Source organism: Rhinolophus ferrumequinum, chromosome 12 (genome assembly GCF_004115265.2).
Source record: "Rhinolophus ferrumequinum isolate MPI-CBG mRhiFer1 chromosome 12, mRhiFer1_v1.p, whole genome shotgun sequence".
Classification (NCBI taxonomy): domain Eukaryota; kingdom Metazoa; phylum Chordata; class Mammalia; order Chiroptera; family Rhinolophidae; genus Rhinolophus; species Rhinolophus ferrumequinum.
The window spans coordinates 9,721,083-9,737,385 of record NC_046295.1 but is presented as its reverse complement, the minus strand read 5'-3'; the positions used below and the strand labels follow the sequence as shown (position 1 = coordinate 9,737,385).

General features: G+C 40.4%; 1 protein-coding gene across 2 annotated transcripts in view; it reads left to right on the top strand.

Annotated features, from left to right (window-relative positions):
* Window positions 1-726: 726 nt before the first annotated feature.
* Window positions 727-16,303, top strand: part of ZNF510 (zinc finger protein 510) — a 79,989-nt gene continuing 64,412 nt past the window's right edge. Inside the window, exons 1-7 of one of the 2 annotated variants that reach the window (XM_033123577.1) lie at window positions 727-862; window positions 1,462-1,589; window positions 2,259-2,321; window positions 5,418-5,567; window positions 5,832-6,056; window positions 6,578-6,633; window positions 12,248-12,374. In XM_033123577.1, the coding sequence (XP_032979468.1) occupies window positions 6,619-6,633; window positions 12,248-12,374 (142 nt within the window). In that variant the 5' untranslated portion in view covers window positions 727-862; window positions 1,462-1,589; window positions 2,259-2,321; ... (1 more) ...; window positions 5,832-6,056; window positions 6,578-6,618. Of the gene's footprint in view, window positions 863-1,461; window positions 1,590-2,258; window positions 2,322-3,955; window positions 5,568-5,831; window positions 6,057-6,577; window positions 6,634-12,247; window positions 12,375-16,303 lie in introns of those variants that run through there. The other variant, XM_033123579.1, reaches the window with a different exon arrangement.

Below are 16,303 nucleotides of genomic sequence, written 5' to 3'. Positions count from 1 at the left end.
ATTTAATGCTCATGCCATCTTATGTGGTTATTTTCAGTCTCTTGTCAGGTACAACCTGTGGCTCCTTTTCCGTCCTCAAAGTATATTATGATTGACTTAATATAGTTTGACCAGCCTCCACGCTGGGCGCCCGGGTCACCAGGATGGTGCTAAGGGATTGGTGGGTCCATTGGTTGTAAAGGAACAGAGTGGCGGTCCCAGGTTGAAATATTATAGAATTACAATTTTACAGCTATAAAATTTAAATCCTAAACATTTCAGTCCGTATGCCTGTTTTTACAAAGTCAATTTTTCTAAAACACTCCAGCAGAATTTTTTCATACTTCATTTAAATAACGGTAATTTTCCTTAATATTTTCAATATCCAATCCTAATTCAAATTTCCCCAATTTTCTTCAAATTACTTGCGGGGCGAAAAATGCTGTTGTTTCAATCGGGAGCCACTAGAGGACCACCTTTGCATTTGCCAGAAGAGTTCGAGTTTAAAGCTTAACCTCCTCTGGCTCTGAAAGAACCTGAGCAGGAGACTTTTTTAAAAATCATTCTCCGGCTCTCAAAATGCAGACAGGCCTTAAGTAACTTCAGAAGTGGACGCGGAGGTCTATGGGAAATGTAGTCTTCAATCCTTCTGGCTCACCGCGCGGCACTCTGGGAAGGGAATTCTGGGCTTCTGCGCAAGTGCAGCTGTAACTCTACCTCTTTATTCTACCGTGGACTCCTGAGAAGCTGTGTGGTAACCTTTATGTCTCCTCGGAAAGCAAAGGGCCCGCATTTGGGGTGAGAGCGCGGGGACCAGCTGAAAGGGGTGCGCTTGTGCCTAGGCTTGGAAGATGGAAGGACCCCACCCCCCCAGGTGCGCCAGGTGTGTGCGCACGGGCGGGCCCTTGGCCTCGGGGAGGCCGGGTGGGGTGTGGGGGTTACCCCGGCTCTTGAGCTCCGTGGTCGCAGGTCGGGCTGAAACTGGTCTGGAGCAGGTGTTCGGTGCGGGCCCGGGTGCAGGGACCTTGTGCCCGGCCCCGCCTGCCGCCGGACCGAAGAAAAGCCCGTGCCGACGGCGGAGGGAAAAGCGCGTTTTTAATATTGGCCGTGAGTCTGCGGTAAGAGCCCGAACTCGAGCCAAAAAAACTTGGTATTTGTAAAGCCCAGTTCTGTCACCTGTAGGCAGGGGCGACAGAAGGAACCTAGATAAGAGTCAGTTTTCTCACCTGAAAATTAGGATATTAATGGTTGTTTTGAAACTTTGATCTAAGGCATCACTCGTAAAATATTCAGGCAATTGTCAGGTAGGAAAGCATTGAATAAATGACAACTGCTATTATATTTAGAAGACACTATGCTCTGTTCTTTCATTGGATGGCTGAATGTAACCTCACAAACACTTTAACAAAAACCGAGGCTCAGGTTGGTGGAGTGATGTGCTCAAGTCATGAGCCCTGATTGAAGGGATGCTGTGCTTTACAGACATACCTTGGAGATATTGTGGGTTGCTTCCAGATCACAGCAATAAAGCAAGTGGTAATCTTTTCGCTGGTGGAGGATCTTGCCTTCATTTTATAAAAAACAACATCCGTGGAGCACAATAAAACAAGGTACTTACAATCTCAGTCTTTGTTTATTTGCTTTTTTAATAATTGTCTTATTTTTCAATTAGTTGACATACAACAGAAAGGGTACCAAAAAAATGTATACATATTTTAAGAAAGGAAAACTTAAAATTATAATATTCAATATATACCAATAACAAAAGATGAATACAACTTACGTTTGACTTCTGCAATTACAAGAGGTGCTCAAAGTGGTTACTATCAGTGTCCAGACACTTCTGATTATACGAACTACTGCTTGAGCAACGTTGACCAAAGTGTCCATTTGTATACATTTTTTTGGCGCTCCGATATTATATATTAATTTCAGGTGTATAACATAGAGATTATACATTTATATAACTTAGGAAGTGATCACCCTGACAAATCTAGTACCCATCTGACACTCTACATAGTTATTACAATACTATTGATTATATTCCTTAATGCTGTACTTACATCCCCATGACGATTTTGTAACTACCAATTTGTACTTCTTAACCCCTTCCCCTTTTTCACCCACTTCCCAACCCCCCTTCCATTTTGGCAATCATCAAAATGTTCTCTGTATCTATAAGCCTGTTTCTGTTCTGTTTGTTTGTTTTGCTCTTTAGATTCCACATATAAGTGAAATCATATGGTTATTTGTCTTTCTCTGTTTGTCTTACTCCACAGAGCACAGTACCCTCTAGATCGACCAATGTTGTTGCAGATGGCAAGATTTCATTCTTTTTTGTGGTTGAGTAATATTCCATTGTATATATGTTCCACCTTTTTTTAATCCATTCATCCATTGATGGACACCCAGGATACTTTTGTATCTTGGCCACTGTAAATAGTGCTGCATTGAACGTATGGATGCACACGTCCCTTTGAGGGAGTGTTTTGGGTTTCTTTAGATACCCAGAAAAGGGATTACTATGTCCTTTTTTGTTTCTTGTTATAACCTTTGTTTTAAAGTCTAGTTTGATAAAAGTATTGTTACCCCAGCTTTTTTTTTTCATCTCCATTTTCATGAACTATATTTTTTCATCTCTTTATTTTCAGTCTGTGTGTGTCTTTTTGATACGAAGTGTGTCTCTTGTAGGCAGCATATGTAAGGGTCTTGTTTTATCAATTCAGCCACCCTATCTTTTGATTGGAGCATTTAATCCACTTACATTTAAAGTAATTGTTATAGGTAGGTAGTTATTGCCATTTTATTATTCATAATTTTGATCTTTTTTTCCTTCTTAAGAAGTCCATCTAACATTTCTTGTAATACTGGTTTGGTGTTAATGAACTCTTTTAGCTCGCTCTTGTATAGGAGGCTCTTTATCTTTCCTTTGATTCTAAATGATAGCTTTGCTGGGTAGAGTAATCTTGGTTGTAGGTCCTTGCTTTTCATCACTGAAAATTTCCTGCCATTCCTTTCTGGCCTGCAAAATTTCTCTTGATAAATCAGCTGACAGTCTTCTGGGAGCTGTCTTGTAGGTAACTAACTGCTTTTCTCTTGCTTCTTTTAAGATCCTTTGTCTTTAACCTTTGGCATTTTAATTATGATGTGTCTTGGTGTGGGCCTCTTTGGGTTCATCTTGCTTGGGACTCTACACTTCCTGGACTTGTATATATTTATATCCTTTGCCAGCTACGGAAGTTTTCAATCATTATTTCTTCAAAAAGGTTTTCAATTCCTTGCTTTCTCTCCTTTCCTTCTGCTACCCCTCTGATGCGAATGTTGGTATGCTTGATGTTGTCCCAGAGGCCCCTTAAACTATCCTCATTTTTTGGATTCTTTGTTCTTTTTGCTGTTTTGATTGAGTGTTTTCTGCTACTTTATCTTCTGAATCACTAATTTGATTCTCTGCTTTATGTAATTTGTTGATCCCTTGTAATGTAGTCTTTATTGTATTTTTTAATTTCTGAATGGCTCTTTTTTATGTTTTTTTTCTCTCCATTTTTATGTTTCCTATCTCTTTGTTAAAGTTTTCACTGAGTTCACCTACTCTTCTCCTAAGTTCATTGACCATCCTTATAACCAGTGTTTTGAACTCTGTCTGGTAGATTGCTTGTCTCCATTTTGTTTAGTTCTTTTCCTGGAGCTTTGTTCTGTTCTTTCATTTGGGACATGTTTCTTTGTTTTCCCATTTTGACTGCCTCCCTGTGTTTGTTTCTATGTATTAGGTAGGGCTGCTGTGTCTCCCAGTCTGACTAGTATGGCTTTGTGTAGTAGGTATCCTGTGGGGCCTAGTGGTACAGTCTCCTTGATCACCTGAGCCGGGTGCTCCAGGTGTGTTCCTTGTGTGGGTTATGTGTGCCCTCCTGTTGTAGTTGAGCCTTGTTTTCTGTTTTCACATCAGTGGGAGGGGTTGACCCTTAGGCTGATTAGTTGTGAGGACTGGCTGTGACTACAGTAGAGTTGTGGTGCAGGGGCTGACCCTACAGAGCAGGCTTCTCTTTAGCAGGGCTCTGCTGCCTGCCCACTCTGCCCTTTGGGTGTATTGCCTGCAGAGGCTGGTGGGTTCCAGCTTGGTCTGAAGCTGGCCACCGGGAGTGCTGGCCATGGAGCCCCCTGTGAGGGCCCCCACTTCAGGCCAAGTTCAGCTGCAGCCTGTGCCCTTCCTGGGGCCACCTGGCATGAACCGCAAAGCAATCCACAGATGGCAGCCACCCATGCTGGGTTTGGAGTTGACTGAGAGAGACTAAGCCATGAACCAAGACTGACTGCTGTTAGTGCTGGGCTGGAACTGATCAGCAAGAGGTATGAAGTACGCTGAGGCCAAATGCTGCTTGTTTGGGTTTTGTGAACCTTTGAGAGATTTTAGGAAAGTCTGCAGTATGTGCCAAGATGGGCCATTTGTATGGGAAAGCCACTGGAAGCCAATCAAGTGGATACGCAAGTTGGGTGGGGCGGGGGTCTCGGAATTACTAGGGCAGAATGAACAGTGTTAGCCATGTTGATGGAGACTCATATACGGTGGTTGTCTGCCCTGCAAGCAGGGAAGGGGAAGGACTCAACAGAGCAGTAATGGACTCTGCCAGCACATCTGTTTGAGAGGAAGTTATCCCTTCATCCCTTGCCCTGAACCCAGACAATTCAGTTCCTCACCTTTCTAGTTGCTGCCCCAGCACTGGAGCTAAGAGTGAGTGAGTTCATCAGTGAGTAAGTATGTGTGCAGGCCCTTTGCACCGGGGACTGCAGCTGCCCTTGTCTCACTCAGCCACAATCTGCTCTGGTTTTCACAGCCAGAAGTTATGGGGACTTCTCTTCCTGGCATTGGAACCCTGGATGTGGGGTTGGGACCCCTCACTCCTCTGGGGGGACTTCCGCAGCCAAGATATCCCTCTCAAGTTTTAACTGCCACATGTGGGTGTAGGACCAGCTCGTTCTGTGTCTGTCCTTCCTACAAGTCTCAAGGTGGCTTCTTTTCTATGTCCTTAGTTGTAGGACTTCTGTTCAGCTAGACTTCAGGCGATTCTCAGTGATGGTTATTCTGTAGTTTAATTGTAATTGATGTGGTCGTGAGAAGAGGCAAGCACAGTGTTTACCTACTCTGTCATCTTGACCAGAAATTCTCAGGCTTTGTTTAGACATTACACTTGCCTAAAACCAACACTGCAGTCTTCATAGGCTCTTAGCAAGTTACATGTCCTGAAAATCCAAAGATATAAGGGAAAACGAATATGGATGGAATCGTACCATGTGTCAAATGTATTTTGGGGTTTCTAGTGTCTCTTCAGATCCCATGGGTCAGACAGAGGTTCCTGGCCCCTTCTGCACTGTCAGGCTGTCTTAAATCTGATACTGTATTCTAAGAGTCAGGGTTTTGCCTCTAAAATGAATTTGTTTCTCAGGTCTATGTCCCAGTTCCCTTGTAGAAAGCAGGACCTCTGTTAACAGGAGTTTAACCTGGAAGAGAGCACCCCTCTGATCTTAGACCTCTTTGCAGAGCTTCAGAGCAGAGACAGAAGAGCTCAGAAAGGAGCAGACCCCAGATTTGCAAGGTCAGAAGCAGCTCTTGATCCCCCTACCCAGAATGAGTCAGTCCTGGTGATGATGCCACCTCCAGAAGCCACCACACTGTGTGACTGGTGGGGGCAGGGGTTGGGGACAGCCTTGAGTGAGGTGAGCTGAGGTAACCCAGGTGTGGGTCACTTCGGACAACCCACTTCATTGGAGAGCTTGTGAGAGCAAGGTCTGGGGGTAAAAGGGTAACCAGACAGAAAATTCTGTCTTCCTTCTCCCTAAACAGACCCCATTCTTTACAGATGCTGCACTACTGTTATATGTGTTCATCACATGTGACACTACTGACATTATCTGGACTTCACAGGATCCCAGAATGATGATACATGAAGGGTTTTCTAAGATCATCAATTTCTGACTCTCTTGAAGGCTTTAGAGACATTGAGCCTGAAAGGTTCATGACTTGTGCAGGGAAATCAAGTTTGTTTGTGACGGAGTCAAGAGGAAAACATTTCTCTTTCCCACAGGTAAGTCACCAAATGCTTCTTATCAAAAGGGCCTTTTGAGAAATACATCGAAGCTGAAACAAACAATGAAAAATTCCTGTCCTAATGCAGTCCATCTCTTTGACTAGGCTTTCTGTGGATTGTTTATACCAGGAGTAAATAATGTTACTGAGAAAAATAGAAAAAATATGCATACTGAGTATATTCCTGCTGAGTTAATCTTAATGAAAGAATACTGTCCTATCCTTTGGTGTAATTTAATTCAATTAATCCTCTGTATTTATGTCTTTTGTTAGTCGGAAGGACACATGCATTATTGTTACTCAAGAAAAGTTTATGTTCACTCAATAAAAAGCTGCCAGTTTAAGCCCCATAGTCATTTTAGAGTCACACAAAGACAGGTGGTGCTGCCTGGTGGTGATCCTTCTTATGCCTCACAGGGAGGCTGGTCCCTAACTAGAGTGTGACATTTGCAGAGGTGACTCGAAGAGCCAAAAGGCAGCCCAAATCTTGTGACCCCTGTCTTCTTTCTTTCCCCTCAGCTGAACCCCAGTTCTCTACACTCTTCCAAGAGCCACAGAAAATGAACGTACCTCAGGTGAGCTGTTTATTCATTCCCCACATTATATTGTAATGGAGTCATGAGGTGTCCAAGGGTCCATGCTTTACCTGGGAGAAGAGAAATAGAAATAGATCAAATCAGTCTTCAGGGAAAATATACACCATTTTACCACTAACTGTGATGTTTGCTGTCAGCTCTTGGTAGCTTTTGTTCAGCGTAGCTAGGTTCCCTTCAGATACCATTGTGCTAAAATTTCACATTGGTCATGACTGTGCATTAAATTATATTAAATACCGTTTGTGTATCTATTGAAATAAAGCTGTAGTTTATTTCCTTTGTAAATACTGTAAACAGTATAAAGGGTATCTAATATTAACTTGAATTCCTCTATAGACCCTAGTTCTAATAGGATGGTGAAGTTGCTTCTTATAGATTTTCCTAGGGCTTTTTGCTGATACTATATTTGGGATTATTTTTTTCTGTATCCAAAAGTTGCATTGGACTACTTTTTTATTAAAATACAATTGACATATGACATCGTGTAAGTTTAAGGGGTACAATGTGTTGGATTGATACATTTGTCTATTGCAGTATGATTATTACAGTAGCATTTGCTAACATCTTTATCATATCACATAATTATATTTTTGCCTTGCTCAGGATTTTTTTTTCCTTTTTCTTTTTTTTTTTGCCATAAAGACATTTGATTTTTATGTTGTCAAATTTAGCAGGTTGTTTTTTTTCTTTCATGATTCCTGGATTTTGTCATAGCTGGGCATTTTCCCACTCTAACATTGTAAAAGAAGTGTTCTGTATAGTCTTCTAGGATATGATTGACTTTTTTTTTTTTACATTTAGATCTTGAATACATTTTAATTTTATCCTGCTCTGTGCTGTGAGGTTTAGATCTAACTCTCTTTTCCCAGATGGCAATCTAGTTATCCCTATATTTATGCCCAGCCTTTCTTCATTCATTTGCGATATCACCTGTATTGAGATAGGAAATGTACTCTGCTAATCACTCTTCCCACTACACACTTTGTTGTAGGGCTTGTTCATTTAGCTTGGATGTCTTTCTGGGCTCTCATCAGTGCCCTGCTCCGTATGCCCACTTCTATGTTTGTATTTGTTTGTGGGCAACACTGCCCAGCTTTTGTTATCTAATACTGCTTATCCTCTATCTTTCAGAATTTGTTCAAATTTTGGGGCCTTCTGCTGGGACATTTCTCTGTATTCCTCTTTAATCATCCATTTATAGTAGGTTCTCTGTTTTACCTGTGTTTTGGGAGGCAGAGCATGTGAAAGTGCGTGCTCAGACAGTTCCCTTGAACTAGAGGAATCGTGTATGCTTGTAATTTTCTCTTCTCTTAATTTCTAATACTCTAATCTTTCTGATTTCTCTTTGCACTGTTCAGAAATTATTTCTCAGCCTTTATGGCCTATTCTTTTTCTACCTACCTCTTTAATTTTGCGATTCCCTTGAATTTTATACTTGGTTCTTTTCTCTTCTTGGTTTCTATATCCTTTCTGAGTCAGCTCTTTTTCTCTGATGACTTCAGTTGCCATCTTAATAACTAATTTCTCCTAAGTCCTTATTTTCATTTTAGACCTCCCAATTTTCCTACACGACCTCTTGCAGGCTAGGCTTCACTGGTTTCTCTCCATTCTATTTTCAATGTAGTCATTGATTTCCATGTGCAGATGGTCCTTTATTGCAATATCAAGAGTCTGTCGAGATAGACAGTCATTCCTGCAGGAATCATTATTTGATCTATTCTTCTCTCTGCAAGGAAGTTCTTCATGTCCTCAGTGCGGTGAGTGCTGGCTGAATGCCACACCAGCAGACCTCTTTGGCCACCTCACAAAACAAGTGGCAGCATTAAACTGATCCACTTCCTTATAACTGCTTGTGTGCACCAGGCTTTTTCGGTTTCAAGAACATAAATGCCTGAAACACATTCAACCTTATCTTTCTTGCCCTTAATGATGATTAGAGGTGGGGCTTTCTTTCCATCCAGACGAATTGCCAAAATACAGGTAACACGTGCAGTTTCGTAACCAGGGGAGGGAATGTAGTAGATTGACAAAGCACCCCTCTGATAAATTGTCGTTTGAGATCCTTGGCCCATAAACACTGCAGTTTCATCTATAGCAATCATGTTGGAGAGTTGGTATTTAGAAAAGTCAATGCCATCCACAAAGGACTTGAATGCAAGTGCTTCAATATCTTCCACATTGAACAGTGTTGTCAATCTTCTTAGAGACAGTTCATATCGCTGAAGGAAGCCATCCAGCCAGTGTTGTGATGCTTTGAATTTTTCTGGGGATATTTCTAAACTGTGGTGCCATTGCAAGGGCAAATGCTTGAATATCAGTCCTGGGCACAACCAAAGGCTTTGCTCTCCTCTCAGCAACCCATTCACAGATGATGTCTTCCAGCTCAGGAAATAATGGTTGCCGACCTGATCCACACTTGTGCTTCTTAGCATTTCCCTCGTCCACCTGTTGACTGAGGTTTTCGTACTCTGCTCGCCATTTTCAGGCCATTCGGAGATCCAGCTTCTTCTCTTTGTAGAAAATTGTAAGATTCTTGCCCCGGGAGTCCTCCATGATTCTTTTCTTGTACTCGATGGAATAGCTGTTTGCACTCATCTTGTCTGGGGGGTCAAAATATTATTCCCTTTAAATCTACCATTAAATCGAGTGTTAATTGAAGACTTACCAGACAGGAATGGCAACAAAAATGATGACAGTTAAGAATGATGGTCCACACAAAAGCGACGAAAAATTCCAGGCACCAAAATTCAGAAAACATTTGTTTATTTCACATTAGTGCATTAAGTATGTCTGTTACAACACATGACATATTGAATTATGAAGATTCATATTAGACACAACCACGTCCGTTCGTTATCAAGTGTGTAAGTTATTCCTGCGTTGTGTCTGTACTCCGATTGGTCATTCGGCACTAAGTCTCGAGTTCATCTGTTTACATGGCCGTTTACCTCTTGTCCAAAGGTGCCCGCCTGGGTATTTACAAATACTTAATTATAATTTATATTATCATTTATTTTAAGTATTAATGTCAATAATATTTATATTTATATATTAATATTATTATTTTAGAATTCAATACATCTGTCGTGTGTTGCAATGGACGTACTAAATGCATCCGTCTGGCTGATGATCTTAATTGGGGCTTATTTTTGGGGTAGGGCTTATATGATGAGCATCCTGAAAAATCATGCTGTGGCTTATTTTCTGGTTAGATCTTATTTTCGGGAAAATGCGGTACAGAGCAATTGTTCCTAAGTAGGGTCAGTTTTGCTTCCCAGGAGACATTTGGCAGTGTTTGGAGATTTATTTTTTATTGAGCTATAATTGACATACAATATTATATTAGTTTGAGGTGTACAACATAGTGATTCAGTATTTTTGTACATTATGAAATGATAATCATGATACATCTAATTACCATCTGTCACTATAAAAGTTATCACGTTGTTATTCCCTGTGCAGTACATTATATCCATGACTTATTTATTTTATAACTGCAAGTTTGTATTTCTTAATCCCCTTCCCCTATTTCACCCACTGCTCCCTCCCCTCTGGCAGCCAGCAATTTGTTCTCTTTATCTATGAGTCTGTTTCTGTATTGTTCTGTTTGTTCATTTGTTTTGTTTTTTAGATTCTACGTTTAAGTGAAATCATACAGTATTTGTCTTTGTCTGTCTCACTTATTTCACTTAGCATAGTATCCGCTAGGTCCATCCATGTTGTCACAGATGGCAAGATTCTTTTTTATGACTGAGTAATATTCCTGTGTGTGTGTGTGTGTGTGTGTGTGTGTGTGTGTGTGTATCCCACCTCTTTTTTATCAATTCATCTATCAATGGACACCAAGGTTGCTTCCATATCTTGGCTATTGTAAACAATGCTGCAATGAATGTAGGAGTACATATATCTTTGCAAATTAGTATTTTCTTTTTATTCAGATAAATACCCAGAAGTGGTATTGCTGGGTCATGTGGTAGTTTTATTGTTAATTTTTTGAGGAAACTGTGTGAAGATATTTTTGATTGTCACAATTGGCATGTAATTAGTAGAAGACAGGGATACTGATAAACATCCTAAAGTACACAGGACAGTGTTACTCCAAAATAGAGTTATCTCTTCTACAGTGTTAGTATTACCAAAATGAAGAAAATCTGTTCTAGAGCATTGCTCCTGAAACATAAATCTGGTGATGTGTACGAGGTGTATCCCTGGGCTTATGAGGTGTGATAAAAAGATATGGTAAATGTTTAAATAAAAATGTTTATTATAGTAAAAGACACATTGCCATTAATCCCCCTCAAAATACTCCCCTTCGCTTCGAACACGTTTGTTCTTGCCACTTTCTGAAGCAGTTCTGGAAGTTCTCTTTAGCTGCTGTTATGGCTGCCTCGATATCCTGAATCAATTCAAAACGCTTACCTTTCATGGTCATTTTGACTTTGGAGAAGAGCCAGAAGTCCCATCATGCCAGATCCCGTGAATCAGGTGGATGAGGGCACACCATAATGTTTTCATTTGACAGAAATTGCCACACCAGAAAGGACGTGTGACCCTGAGTGTCGTCATGATGGAGGATGAAACCGTTCGCCCATTGCATGTTAATGAGTTGTTCGTGATCCATGATTTACAGCACACTTTACAACACACCTTTTCTCAACCGTAGCTCACACCCGACTGACTTCACCAAACTAGTTGAAACTCGTCACACACTGTTACTAAGGTTCGACGCTCTGCTTCCCTTATTGAAGATCCCTGCCTTTCCATTGGATGGCACTTGGCAGCAGCATTCACCGTATTTTGTGATCACAACGGAAAGGCTCTGTTTCACACATCATTTCCGATACTGCAATTTCTGTCAAATAAAAACTTTACAATACGTCCTCATCTACCTTATTCACCGGATCTGGCACCGTGCGACTTCTGGCTTTTCCCCAAAGTCAAAATGACCATGAGAGGTAAACATTTTGAAACGATTCAGGACATCAAGGCAGCCATGACAGCAACTAAAGACACTCACGAAAGAGGACTTCCAGAACTGCTTCAGAAAGTAGCAAGAATGATGGGATAAGTGTGGTTGAAGCGAGGGGGAGTATTTTGAGGAGGATTAATGGCAATGTGTCTTTTACTGTAATACATTTTGTTTTCATTTAAAAATTTACCATACTGTTTGATCACACCTCAGACATGTCTCTCTTCATTGGTTCCCCATTACCCCAGCAGAGAACTCCAGGCTGGGGTGTTTTACTCTCCAGAGTGCTCAGCGTAATCCAATGGTGTTTGGGAAATATATACAGGAATTCTGTTGTATTAGCTTTACCTAAGAATATAAGGTACTAAGCTTTCTCATTATATTAAGTGACAAGATGTGTGTATAATTTAAAAATAAATATAGATAAATCAGAGCATGGGAATAATTTTTTACTAATTGTGCACATATCCCCAAAATATAAGAAAGAGGGCCATAATAGTCATTTCTTATAGCATTTTTTAAGAAACTCTATTGACAGTAAATATATTCAGAGTTAGTTTCCAAAACTATTTTCCATGTTCCTGATCCTGGGCCCTGAGATTGATTAGAAATATGCTGTTACAGGCCTCAGTGTCCTTCAAGGACGTGACTGTGGAGTTCACCCAGGAGGAGTGGCAGCGCCTGGGCCCTGCTCAGCGGGCCCTCTACAGAGACGTGATGCTGGAGATCTACAGCCACCTCGTCTCCGTGGGTGAGCAGACCTGACCACCTCACTCCCTCTAGAATACAATTCTGGTTTTCATTTTTAAATATTAATCATTTTTGTTGAGGTGTATTTAACAGAAAATAAAGTTCAGCACTTCTCAGTATATAAGTCAGTGAGTTTTACCATCATCAAAATCATGATTTGGAATATTTCCATCATTCCAGAAAGATCCCTTATAGCCCTTTGCAGTGAGTCTCCTCCCTCCATCCCCACCTTTCAGGCCTCTAGCAATCACTGATCTGCTTTCTACTGCAATGGTTTTGCCTTTTCTCGAATTTTATATCAATGGGATCATAAAGTATATACTTACTGTTTTTTGTCTGTCTTCTTTCATTTAGCATAATGCATTTTTGATACTTGTGCATGTGTGTATCACTAGTTTATTCTTTTTACCACAATTTGTTATCCTTTCACTTGATAGACACATGGTTTTTTTGTTTTTCCAGTTTGGGGCTATTATGAATACAGCTGTTGTGAATATTGCATATACAAGTCTTTGTGTCGTTATGTTTTCATTTCTCTTGTGTAAATACCTAACAGTGGACTTGCTGGGTCTTCCGGTAACTTTATATGTAATTTTATAAGGAGCTGCCAAATGTTTAAAGTTGGCTGTACTGTTTCTCATGCCTATATTCAATGTTGGAGAGTTCTCATTGCTCTTTGATTACCAACATTTGGTTTGGTAAGTCTTGTTCTTTTTAACCATTGTAGGTGGTGTCTAGTTATATCTTATTGGGTTTTAATTTGCATTTCCCTGGTGACTAACAATGTTGAACCACTTTTCATGTGCTTTTAAACCATTCATAATCTCCATTGCTGAAGCGTCTGATGAAATCTTTAGCCCATTTTCTGTTCAGTTTAGTTTTTTTCCCCTTCTTTCGCCTCCCCTCCCCACTCCGGTTCAAGCCATTGTTTCTCAGTCTAGTTGTGTAGGACACAGCTCCCTGGCCCCTGCTGGTATTATGTGCCTTGCACTCACTCCCCGGCTGAGGCAGTCAGTTGCCAGTCAGCTCACAGCAGCTTACGGCTGCTCTCGCCGGATTCTGGCCACTCATGCTGGACACTGGCCGCTCATGGCAGCACACAGTAGCCCACGGCAGCACATGGCATCCCATGGCCGCTCACGCTGGCTGCCGGCCACTCACACTGGCTGCTGGCCACTTACGCTGGCTGCTGGCCACTGGCGGCTCCTGGCAGCACACGGTAGCCCACGGCAGCTCACGCCGAGCTCTGGCTGTTCATGGCAGCCCAGTCCAGGGAGAGCCGTTGTTCACAATCTTAGCTGTAGAGGGTGCAGCTTACTGGCCCATGTGGGAATCAAACGGGCTACCTCAGTGTTAGGAGCACGGTGCTCCAACCACGTGAGCCACCGGGCTGGCCTAGTTTAGTTTTTGTTGTTTTGTTTGTTTGTTTTTGGTATTGTTGTGGAGTTGAAGGCTTCCAGACTTTTAGCAAATAATGTTTTGCAAACCCTTTTTTCTCCATCTCTGGCTTGCCTTTTTAAGAAGAAAATGTTTTCACATTGTTTCTGGTTTTTACATGTACTTATGAAAAAACTTTTTATATGACATAATTATAGCTTCACAGGAATTAGCACAATTATATTCTTCACAATTTTCCCCCAATGGTTATTTCGTACATGAGTATAATATAGTGTCAACACCATTTGTAAATAGATATTGGTATAATGTGTGTGAATAGCTCTGTGCCATTTTATCACATGTGGAGATTCATGTAACCACCCCACAATAAAGGTACAGAACTATTGTGTCACCACAGAGGTTTCTCTTGTGCTGCCGCTTTACAATCATACCCATACCCTCTCCCTCACCATCTCTAATCTCTGCCAACTACTGATAAGCCCTTCATCTGGTAATTTTGCCATTTCAAGAACATTATGTAAATGGGATCATATAGTATTTAATGTGTTGAGTTTGACATCCGTCCAAGTTATAGTGTATATCGATAGTTTATTTCCTTTATTACTACATGATATTTTATTGTGGGAATGTGTTATAATTTGTTTAGCCATTCACCTATTGAAGGATATTTTGGTTGTTTCTAATTTTTGGCTTCTTTAAGTAAGCTGCTATGAAATTCATGTTCAGGTTTTTCCTATGAGCATAAATTAGTATTTCTGAGGTAAATGCCCAGGAGTGTGCTTGTGGTTGTTTGGTAAGTATATGTTTTTCATTTTTTTATTAAAATTTATTGGGGTGACAATGATCAACAAAATTATATAGGTTTCAAGTATACAATTCTATAATACATCTTCTCCGTATTGCATTATGTGTTCACCACCCAGAGTCAGTTCTTCCATCAACATATATTTGACCCTGTTTACCCTCTTCTAAAACTCCCCTCCCCCTTTACCTTCTGGTAACCACTAAATAGTTGTCTGTATATGAGTTTTTGTTGCTTTTTTTGCTTGTCTTGCTCCTTTGTTGCCTTCAGTTTTATATCCCACATATGAGTGAAGTCATATGGTTCTCAACTTTCTCTGTCTGACTTATTTCACTTAGTATAATGATCTCAAGATCCATACATGTTGTCACAAACGGCAGTATTTCATCTTTTCTTATTGCAGAGTAGTATCCTATTGTGTATATATACCACATCTTCTTTATCCAATCATCTCTTGAAGGACACTTGGGTTGTTTCCATGTCTTGGCTACCATAAATAATGCTGCAGTGAACATCGGAGTACATATATCTTTATGGATAAATGTTTTCATTTTACTTCCCTTGCCTTTGAGGTCAAATTCATAAAGTTCTCTATGAACCCAACATCCATAAGTTTAGTACCTATGTTTTCTTAGGTAGATACTCAGGAGAAGGACTGCTGGGTCATATGGTAATTCTATTCGTAATTTTTTGAGGAACCTCCATGCTGCCTTCCATAGCAGCTACACCAGTCTGCATTCCCACCAACAGTGTATGAGGGTTCCTTTTTCTCCACAGCCTCTCCAACACTTGTTACTATTTGTCTTGTTGATGATAGCCATTCTGACTGGGGTGAGGTGATATCTCTTTGTGGTTTTTACTTGTATTTTTCTGATGATTAGTGATGTTGAGCATCTTTTCATATATATGTCTTATTGGGAGAAGTTTCTGTTCATGTCCTCTGCCCATTTTTTAATTGGATTGTTTGTCTTTTCGTTGAGTTGTATGAGTTCTTGATATATTTTAGATATTAGCCCCTTATTGGAGGCATTCTCTGCAAATATCTTCTCCCATTTGGTTGGTTGCCTCTTTGTTTTGTTGATGGTTTCTCTTGCTGTGCAGAAGCTTTTTAGTTTGATATAGTCCCATTCATTTACTTTAGCTTTTACTGCCCTTGCCTTTGAGGTCAAATTCATAAAATGCTCTTTGAACCCAAGGTCCATAAGTTTAGTACCTATGTTTTCTTCTATGAAGTTTATTGTTTCATGTTTTATGTTTAGGTATTTGATCCATTTTGAGTTAATTTTGGTAATGGTGACAGATAGCAGTCTAGTTTCATTGTTCTGCATGTGGCTTTCCAATTTTCCCAGCACCATTTATTGAAGAGGCTGTCTTTTCTCCATTATACATATGTTTTTGGATCCTTTGTCAAAAATTATCTGTCCCTATTTATGTGGGTTTATTTCTGGGTTTTCAGTTCTTTTCCATTGGTTTGTGTGTCTGTTTTTCTGCCAGTACCATGCTGTTTTGATTATTGTTGCTCTATAGTACAAGCTAAAGTCAGGGCATATGATACCTCCAGCATTATTCTTTTTTCTTAGGATTGCTTTGGCTATTCAGGGTGTTTTGTGGTTTCATACAAATCTGATGATTCTTTTGTTCTATTTCTTTTAAAAATGCCTTTGGGATTTTGATGGGGATTGCATTAAATCTGTATATTGCTTTGGGCAATATGGCCATTTTAACTATGT